Source organism: Panicum hallii, chromosome 2 (genome assembly GCF_002211085.1).
Source record: "Panicum hallii strain FIL2 chromosome 2, PHallii_v3.1, whole genome shotgun sequence".
In the NCBI taxonomy this organism is placed as follows: Eukaryota; Viridiplantae; Streptophyta; class Magnoliopsida; order Poales; family Poaceae; genus Panicum; species Panicum hallii.
The window spans coordinates 14933269-14943246 of record NC_038043.1 but is presented as its reverse complement, the minus strand read 5'-3'; the positions used below and the strand labels follow the sequence as shown (position 1 = coordinate 14943246).

The 9978-nt window shown below is 51.1% G+C and overlaps 1 protein-coding gene and 1 pseudogene across 1 annotated transcript; both read right to left on the bottom strand.

The window, feature by feature from the left end:
- Positions 1-3907: 3907 nt before the first annotated feature.
- Positions 3908-4522, bottom strand: LOC112880903 (annotated as a pseudogene).
- A 1080-nt stretch (positions 4523-5602) lies between these two features.
- Positions 5603-8965, bottom strand: LOC112882482 (probable LRR receptor-like serine/threonine-protein kinase At4g37250). Its single transcript, XM_025947552.1, has 2 exons — positions 6702-8965; positions 5603-6621 (listed from the first exon to the last, which is right to left on the bottom strand). The coding sequence occupies exons 1-2, from the start codon at positions 8440-8442 to the stop codon at positions 5888-5890; spliced, it is 2475 nt and encodes an 824-aa protein (XP_025803337.1). The 5' UTR covers positions 8443-8965; the 3' UTR covers positions 5603-5887.
- Between the last annotated feature and the right edge of the window lie 1013 nt (positions 8966-9978).

The following is a 9978-nucleotide window of genomic DNA, read 5'->3' as shown; positions in this document are numbered from 1 at the left end:
AACCGGTTGAACATTTCTTGTGGTGTCTTATTCTCACAAATGATGAACCGGTTGAGCTCTCCTTTTAGTCAACAAATTCTTCCTTCACGCACTTTCCTTGTGCCTTCATGGTTGACTTGGAGTGTGTCCCATATTTGCTTAGCCGAGTCCATTCCATCAATCTTGTCAAATTCTTCCGGACACAAAGAGCTAAGAAGTATGGAAGCGGCTTGCATATTGCGTTGAATCTCGAATTCTCCTCATGGGTAATGACTTCATCCTCCTCGGGAATGTTGACACCTACACACACAATATTCCAAACGTCTGGATGGACCCCGATCAAATACACACGCATCGAGTGTCGCCATGAGGATTAGCCCCATCAAAGCGGGGGTGCTTCCCTAGGTTCACCGATGCGCTTTGGGAGGAGCTACTTAACCGACCATAATTGAAAGAAATCTTGGCAAAGGTTTTGTAGCTTCCCTTTTTGGTTACCTTTATTGATTTGGTGTCATAGTCAGAGTCCTCATCAGATGACTCTACCTCCTTCTCTTCATTCTTGTTCTTCTCATCATCCACCTTGTGTTGATCTCCAACATTGGGTAGAATTTCTTCGGGTGAAGTTAACATGTCGATTCTCCAAGCGGTTAACCTTTAATCTGGAGACCAAATCTCTTTTACCAAGTGAAACGATCTAAATGTCGACTAGAGGGGGTGAATAGTCAAAACTGAAAAATTACAACACTTCAAATAATTCTATTAGTAACTTTTGGAGTTTTCGGATATTTGTCTGGAATCTTAGCAACTTCCGGAGATTCCGAAGAAATATCTGGACACTTCGGATCAATGTGCTGAAAACAAACTCAACCAACAAAACCTTAACCGAAAGTAGATCGGAGAAATTTTCAAGGTTTATGGACTTGTTTCTTCCCCTTTACTCCAACTACCTGCAGCCAAAACCTATCCGACAAGTAGATCGAGAGCAAACCCTAGAATTCTAGTTCAAACCAAGAACAACAACAAAAAGCAAAGTAAATGCACCAAGACTCAAGGATTTATTTCCCGAAATTAAGCTCCCCACAAGAAGCCTACGTCTCCGTTGAGGCACCCAAGAAGAACACTTACTACTCGAGCTATGTAGCTTCCCCTTAGCAATCCAAGGTTACTAAGGTCACTTACTAGAATGTAGAGGTCGTTACAAACATCCCGGGGCACACCACACCTTGGGTGCTCGACGGACGACGCCTAGCCAGCTAGGAGCTTGAAGCTCCAAGAGTAACAAATACGAAATCCACCAGCTTGACGAAGAATGAAGTGCTCAAAAGATGGAAAATCAACTCACTAGCACTCTCACTTGCTCCCCCTTCAAATTCCCCTCGATCCCCTCATCAAACCTTGCTTGGAAGTAAAAAGAGGGAGCGAGGAGGGCTCTTGAATGCTCAGAAATGAGGCAGGTGAGTTCTGGTTGGAAGGAGTAAATGTGAAGGGGGTGAAGGGGTATTTATACCCCAGCCCCCAAAAATAGCCGTTGGCGGGTTAAGTTACGGAGACTCCAAAGAATTCTTCGGAGATTCCGGACAACTCCTCCGGAATCTCCGGAGATGTGCGGAGACACCGCACATGTCCAGACTCCGGACATTCCGCAGAAACCCTATGTCCGGAGACTCCGAAAAAACTTCCGGAAACTCCAGACTTTTCTGCAGAGAGCACTCCAAACATATTCCAAGTGTTGTGTAAGTGCAAAGGTGTCTCTCATGGGTTTGTTAGATCATCTTGAGCACCTTATTCTACGCAAAGCGAGTACATTTCATATCTCTTTTGGTAGTATGGCACTCGTATACTCTATGTTAAAATATAAACAAATTAAATCCTCATAATTCTTCGATTTGCAACTTTCATTTCCTTTTTGGTAGTCATCTTCTTATATTAATTCATCTATCACCTGTAGTACCTGCTCATCATGCTCATAGATAATATTAGTTCCACAAGCGTATGTCATTAATCAACCAAAACCCACTAAGCGAGTCTATTTGTTCTTTCACAGCCGGCGTCCCGAGGAAGAAGAAGATAAGGATTGAAAGGATGACATGTGGGGCCATGAGTTAGGGGCAAAAAGGACAATCCATCCTCAAAACCCTTTTTCCTGGAGCTGGGGGCACACTCCATGCCAAACACCCTATGCAGTCAGCTCCAACTCTATCCAAAGCTAGCTCCAGCTGGAGTTTTGGAGTGGAGCTGCTCCGGGCAGAGTTGGTACCATGCCAAATAGGCCCTCTGACTGGCAGGATCATTGAGGAGCGGTGACGGCGTCCGGCCCCTAAGATGGTGGAGATGCTGGTTCTGGTGAAGGATTGGCAGTAAGGAGATACAAGACTTCAGCATGCCATAGAGGATCAAGAACTTGAAGAATCTTTTGAAAACTTGTATCTTGATGGTGAATATATGTAGTGTGGACATGTGGTCCAGAACTTGAACATGTGATGTACCGATATATTTGAATAATTTAGAGCTAATTGTACTCTTTTTTTCCTTTGTTTGTAGAGTTTTCTCCGCACGAGGTGTGAGGTTTTACCTACAAAGGCTTTTAATGAGGCAACAAATAAAACAAATCAAGTTAATATATGTTGTTCTTTTCAAATTTGTGAATGTGTATGTGTGAATGTTTGAACTTTGGATGTGTATGTTTCTGTCTATGTGTATGTGTATGTTTGAATGTGTACGTGTGAATAAGAGTGTTTGAATGTGACAATGTGTTAAGATTTCAATACATTTCTTGTCAAATTTGCATTGTTGAGACAATTCTAGATAAATGAAGCGGTTCATAGCTACACGGGCCACGGGCTGGCATGGTATGCAGAGCACGAATGTGATATCGGGCTGGGCCGGCATGGATAACAGGCATTCGTGCTGTGCCTGGGCTGAGGCCTCGGCCCATGATACAGCCCGGCACGGCATGAAATTGTAGCCAGGCCAGGCCTAATCGTGCCGGGCCGAATCGGAGCCCTGGCCGTGCCAGGCGGCCCGAATGGCCAACTGTACGAGTGGCCTTCTTTAACATGGACAGCTCAACAACCACATGCTAGGTTTATTTCCATGTCAAAAACTGATGGTGGACGCACGGGTTAGCAGGGTATGGCGGGCTGGTTAGATCGATGCACACTCTAAGAAGCAGTATTATAGCTTGAGGTTGGAAAACCTAGTGAAAGGATCAAGATGGCGAAGACGGGGTGAATTAGGCTGGCCAGACTGCTGCACACTCTAAGAAGCAGTATCATTCTTTCGAGCGAGCGATTTCGGTGAAGCTTCAAGAAACCGGTCCAACCTCTTTCGGAAACCGGTCTAGCCTTATTTTTCACTCATAATGTTTCAATCCATTTGCGATCTCCACACTTTAGTACTTTGGTTTTTGGCTGGGTTTTATGTCAACACAAATTTTGGCGACTCGACTGGGAAGATTTTTCTATTTATTGAAACAACAAAATTTCTTCGCGCTAGCCAAATAACCTTTTTGATAATTTTATTTGTGTTTCGCTATAATCGTCGCAACAGGCAGGCCGATTGCATATGTTTGTCACCATTGCATCGGGCCCTTAGGCCGATTGCAATTTCCTACTTATCACTGCACAAGATCTTGTGAGCTGCCTGTGGTTCTGCTAGGAAGCACTTTTGGTTATTGTGCGCGGCTGGAGTAAAATCAGAAGCAAGATTGGATAAAAGAAGCGTCAGTGATATAGCGCACAAGAGACACGAGGAGCAGGTTATTTAACTTTTTACCACGAGTTAGGACCACTATAAAAGTAAGGCAAAATTGAATCCATACCATTAAAAAGAACCCATCTTTAGAGATATATCATTGAAAGATTCAATTATAGAGATATACCATTAAAAGATGATACTTCTTAGCTGCTTACCATTTCTATCAACTCCATGTTAAATGTGACCATTGTATCCTTGCTGAGAACGTAATTATATGGCCACGATACATCTCTCATTGCAATGGATGGGATGGTTTCTCAGCAAGCAGGCGAGGAAGCTTTGACTGCTCAGCAACCTCTCCCTCCATAGCAGGAGGAGTAGCCTGCGCAACAAGGGTCTTGACAGGGACCTTGACCACATCCCGGCGAACGCCGATATCCAAGACATATCGACCGATGCAGTACAAGCCGGTGGTGACAGGGGCGAGGCCGGCCGCGGGTGCTGGCGGTGAGGAAACGCAGCGGCGATGAGGCCACCGTGTTGAAGGCGGTCGTGAGGGATGCGAGCTGGCCGCTGCAACCAACAATAAAAGCGGGCTCGACGAGCAGCCTCGTCTTGCAGTAGATGATGAAGTCCTCGCAGTTGTTCTTGAAGAGTGAGTAGGCGCCGAATCCCTCCTGTCCAGGAGGTAGCGGGCGTGGTGGATGACGACATGGCTAGGGTCGGAGGCAGCCAGAGTGAAGGTCCCTCTGCGCGCCTTGGTGAGGAAGAAGGCGGGCGAGACGGCGTAGAGGTAGAGGCTGCCGTTGACCCCACCCCCCCCCCCCCCCCCGTCCTTGTGCCACATGGCCACATCGCTGGCAGGTGGTTGCAACCGCCGGTGAGGAGGAGCTTAAGAGGAAGGAATCCAGGAAGGTGCTGGGGGAGCGCGCTGCTGGGGAGACGCGCTGTGCGGTCTCTACTCTACGCGGGGATGAGTTGACTAGAGTTTGTTTGGGGCTGGCTGCCGCCTGTGTTGATGTGTTTTGGAGAAGGGCAAAATTGGAACTTTCACGTACTATATTGGCAGAAAAAAGAATGAAACTAACGGTGATGATAATGGAAGCAATGCCTGTAACATTCAATCTTTTGATGCTATATACTTGTAGTTGAATCTTTTGATGGTATATATCTAAAGATGGGTTCTTTTAGTGGTATGTATCCAATTTTGCCTAAAAGTAATTGTGCAAGCTTTCCTACCCTAATGACTAGAATAACCCTTGGCATGTATACGTAGACGCAGACATAGCCGGCGCCCGGCAGACAGGCCATGCAACGGAGTACATACGAAAATGATGGCATCCGCCGTACCGAGGAGTGGGCCGCATATGCATGCTTTGTTGCTTTGTTCGCGAGTGGTTTGGCGCCCCCGCGCCATCCAGTGAAGCCCCGACGCTTTTTGGAGTCTTCCCCTTCCCTTCCCGCGCTCGGAGCGGAGGCGAATCCCCATCTGCAATTTTTCGAATAAAAAAAATCCCCATCCGCATCACGGGCGATGTAACTGTTGCTGTACATGCCTTCGTCCTGCTCGCCTGCTTCACTAGCATATACTAGCTAGCAGCACTAGGTTCTGAAATGTGCAAGAGCTGTCACAGCAAGTCTTATATCCTGCGCCCGCTGTGATTATTTCGGCACTAGTATCTGTAATTTTGAAGCAATAGAAATACAAGGGGACCTGGAGCTCCTTTGATAATGGCTAATGGCAGTTCATGATGACAGATCGAGGAATGTTTTTTCTAGTTCTACTAGCAGGACAGAGACTTGCATTTATACTAGCTAGCTTCCATTCGATGTCATTAATTGCCAGATGAGATTGCTGGACCTCTGAATGAACCGCACGCCATGGCAGTAGTAGCACAATTCGCCTACACGGCACATTGACTAGCTCTGTCTATTAATCAGCCGTTTATTCCGTTTAATAACCATTTAAATATCCAAATAAATAGCTAAACAGCAGGTGACGGACTGTTTAGCCTTTACCTGGCTGACACCGAGTAGTAGCATGAATGAGATGCAATGCAAACCGATTCCTTTCAGGATCTGGGCTTACAAAACCGTGAATTTGTGGTATGGTACAGAGAACGAGAAGAGACGAAAAACACGCATCAACAACGACCAATTCTCGCCTTCACAGGATCACAGATCACAACCGTCGTCACGACCAAGATTCTCTTCACCGATGCGCCGCCGTGGAGCAGGACGACGAGGAGGACGCGGCAGCCAGGGCAGGTATCCTCTCGATGGCCTGCAGCGCGTCCCGGATGGACGGCCTCTTGCCAGGCGCCATGGCGCAGCAGGCGGCGCCCAGCCGGAGGCAGCTCGCCACCGCCTCCTCCCGCCCTTCCACCTCGTCGCGGAGCGCGGGGTCCGCCAGCCGGAGGGCCTGCGCCTGCGCCTTCTCGTCCGCCGCGCACTGGCACAGCTCCACGCTCGTCAGCGCGCGCCCGGCCACCAGCTCCAGCACCAGCACGCCGAAGGAGTACACGTCCCACTTGGCGCTCGGCTTCGGGCTCCGCACGGCCTCCGGCGCCCGGTAGTGCGCCGCAGTGTCGCCGGCGGCGGGAGCGCCGGAGGGGAGCGGGCTTGCTGGCGGCCCGCCCGCGTGGCTCGGCGGCGGCGACAGGTCGGGGAGGCTCTTCGCCGAGCGCTTGCTCCCGAACCGCCCCGCCAGCGCCGACGCCGCCGCCGACGATGGCTTGTGCCCGGCGCCCGCGCCGCGGACCAGCCGGTCGACGCCGAGGTCGGCGAGCAGCGGCTCCATGTCCGCGTCCAGCAGGATGTTGCTCGGCTTCACGTTGCCGTGCACCCACTTCTTGTCGTGCAGGTACGCGAGGCCTCTCGCCACGCCGCGCGCGATGCGGAGCCGCTTGCTCCACCCGAGGTTGATCGGCGACGACCCCGGCTTCCCTGCATACCCATCCGTTAGCAGCATGTCCAACATCAATGGCGTTCGGCATTGGGAAGATCAGACCAGATCAGTTACGCACTTTTCACGGAGAGGTTGGCGAGGTTGCCGTTGACGGCGAACTCGTGGATGATGAGCATTTCGTCGGGGCCCCAGTAGAAGCCGCGCAGACGGAGGATGTTGCCGTGCCGCAGCTTCGCCACGGCGCGCATCTGCGCGTCTAGCTCGCTGAATCGCCGCACGCCGGCGTCGTCGCTGCCGATCCGCCGCACCGCCAGCGCCGCGCCGTCGGCCAGCACGGCCTTGTACACGATGCTGCCGCCGGCCGCGCCCAGGATGTACGCCGAGGCCTTCAGCAGCGTCTCCAGCTCCAGCTCCGCGCCGCCGTCCACCGTCACCAGCACCGCGCCGTCGCCGCCCATCTTCTTGCTCGCCGCTTCGACTCCTTCCTTGCTGTTCTTTTCTGTGATGCCTTCCTTGGTGGCGAAGGAGGCCTCGTCCGTGATCTCCTCCGTGTCGTCGCTGTCGTCGCCGGCCTTCTTACGCAGGCAGCAGGACAGGCTCCGGCAGACGGTGTCCGGCGACTCATCCGGCTCCGGTTTCTTGAACACGACGCCCATCCTCTGCTTCGCCACCTCCTGACGCTGCCTCCTCTTCCTCACCTGGTACACGTACAGGACCACCACGAAGAGGACGGCGATGCCAGCCACGTCGCCAGCGGCGATGGCGACGATGGTAGCAAGGCGCATCCGGCCGCGCTGCTCGCCCGACGCCGACGCTCCGGCGGCACTGCTGGTGTCATCGCCAGGAAGCGCCTCGGTCGGGTCCCTCGGTATCGCCGCGATGGCCGGCGGCGACTTCGCGGGGCCGTTTGGGGGTTCCACGGCGGAGGAAGACGTGAAGGCGCAGAGGCTGTCCAGCGGCTTCCCGCAGAGCTCGACGTTCCCCTCGAACGCCGTGGGCCTCTGCACCGAGAACGGTGGCACCGCCGGGATGACGCCAGTGAGGTTGTTGTAGGAGAGGTCGATGGTGACATTGACCGGCAGGTTCGACGCCATCTCCGGCGGTATGGCGCCTGCGATGCGGTTGGACGACAGGTTCACGTATCGCAGCGCGGCACCGCCAAAGTCCGACGGCAGCGTGCCGTTGAGCATGTTGGCGCTGACGTCGAGTATCTGAAGCGCCGGGAAACCCCCGCCGGGGAGCGAGCCGGAGAAGAAGTTGTTGGCGAGCGAGACGGCGGTGAGGTTGGGGAGCAGGGTGAGGTTCTGCGGAACGGCGCCGGAGAGCGCGTTGCCAGCAAGGTTGAGCGCGCGGAGGCTGCGCAGCTGGCCGACCTGCTCCAGCAGGTCGCCGGTAATGCCATTGCCGGCAAGCGAGAGCACTCGGAGCTCCGGCGCGCGGAGCAGCTCGGGCGGGATGGTGCCGTTGAGCGCGTTCCCGGAGAGGTCAAGGTGTCGGAGGTGCTCAATGAGTCCGAGCTCCTTGGCCACGGGGCCGACGAGCTGCGCGTTGGGGAGGACGACGCTGACGACCCGCGAGTCCGGCGAGCAGACGACGCCGTTCCACGCGCAGGGCGTAGCGTCGGTGTAGCCCCAGCCGGAGAGGGAGCCGAGCGGGTCGTCGGCGAGCGAGAGCTTGAAGGAGAGGAGCAGTGTGCCGTCCTGGTTAAGCGCCGAGGCGAGGCACAGCAGTTGTAGCAGCACTGCTAGCCGCAGTAGCGGCAACGAGGTGGCAGCAGTAGGGAGCCGGAGAAGGCGAGGCGCGCCATTGCCGGCCATGGCGGTGGAGGTGACTGGCGAGTCGTGCTGATGCCGTGGCATGCAGCATACATGGAGGTTAAGAAGAGGAGGTGCTGTGGCAGTGGCGATGCCAATGGTGGTGCTGGTTTTGCTTGGATTGGTTGAGAAGGTGGTTCACCAAAACGGTGGCAAAGGGGGGAAGGAGAAGACTTGGGAGGAGATGGGAGGGAGTGGAGTGGAGACTCGGAAGCAATGGAGCAGAGGAGAGCGAAGCAGCAATGGAGAATGGAGAGACCCCTCCCCTGCCTTTGAGGTATCAAAAGGGGCTAAAGGGAATGGGGTGAAAGGGATATATCATACTCGAGCTCGACTAGTCGTGGTGATGGAGTAGAAGGGGATCTCGCCATGGATAAGGTATACCCATGCTCCGGTGTGCGCATGGGCCAAGGAAAGAGAGCAGGTAGCAGGTTGATGCAGCACGCACGCCAAGTACTTTTGTTTTGTCAGCTTTTGGACCCCTCATGCATGATGTGGACGCATTGGTAGTAGAAAGCTCACTCTGCTAGCTCCACCTTTGGTCCTTTGGCTTGGCAGGGCTGCCTTTCCAGGAGAATAGAGGAAAGGAAACCTATTGTTGGAACATGTGTGTGAAGGGAATATACATTCACAAAAGCAGTAAAACTTACCTGTCTCGCAGAGGGTTTTGTCTAACTGTGATGATGGGTACCTAGACTGTGATGAACCAATTTCTTATGACTTAGATCAAACATAGATATTAAACTATTTTAATTTAGTGTACAAACTGCAAATCCTGCCTAAACCTGAGAATTGGAGTTGTGCTAATAGATACATACTCCCTTCATCTTATAATACAAGGCTTCGGTTTGTCCTAAGTTAAAAAGGTCTACGTTTGATCAAATTTATAGAAAAGAGTAACAATATTTTGTAGATGCATTAAGAAATATATTTTTATAATTTACTTATTTAATGTGTTAGATATTAATATTTTTCACAATAAATTTGGTCAAACTTAGACTATCTTTACATAGAATAAATTAAAATGCTTTATATTTCAAGCCTGCTCACTAGCAGCCTGAGACCACCAAAACTGCAGCATACATATTTATGTAGAAATATGTAACTTAGATATTTTAAAGAATACATTTTGGAATTTTCTAGCCAAAGTATTATATTAGAGACCACATGGATAGGATATCGACTTATACATGCAACATTTTCTATGTATGTAGTTTTATTTTCTATTAAAATCCATAAATCTTAATTCTATACATAATTAGAATGCATATTGGAGTAAGAGCTGAAATGGAATTTTTTTCAAGTGTCTTATGAATGTTTTGATTTCTTAAATACTTTTATATTGACAAATGATGTAATTTGCTATCTATGGACCTGTATTGCTTCTCACATCTTTTGAATGACTGACATGGTACGCATTCGTGCGAATGTGTCATACTTGGAGTAACGGAGTAACGGGACTGCTCATAAGGCATAGAAGTATCCGAGTATTCCTAGTTGATACAGAAGGAAACTACCAGAGTAGTTCTCGGGTAGAACTTCTAAGCTAGTATCGGATAGGATTCCATGTAATTCTGTCCC

What these genes read in the sequence shown, in the direction of transcription:
- LOC112882482 (XM_025947552.1), bottom strand. Translation starts at nt 8,442, where the DNA reads ATGCCACGGCATCAGCACGACTCGCCAGTCACCTCCACCGCCATGGCC. An exon ending in CGCCAACCTCTCCGTGAAAA is followed by an intron (nt 6,622 to 6,701) that starts GTGCGTAACTGA and finishes ATGGGTATGCAG; the next exon opens with GGAAGCCGGGGTCGTCGCCG.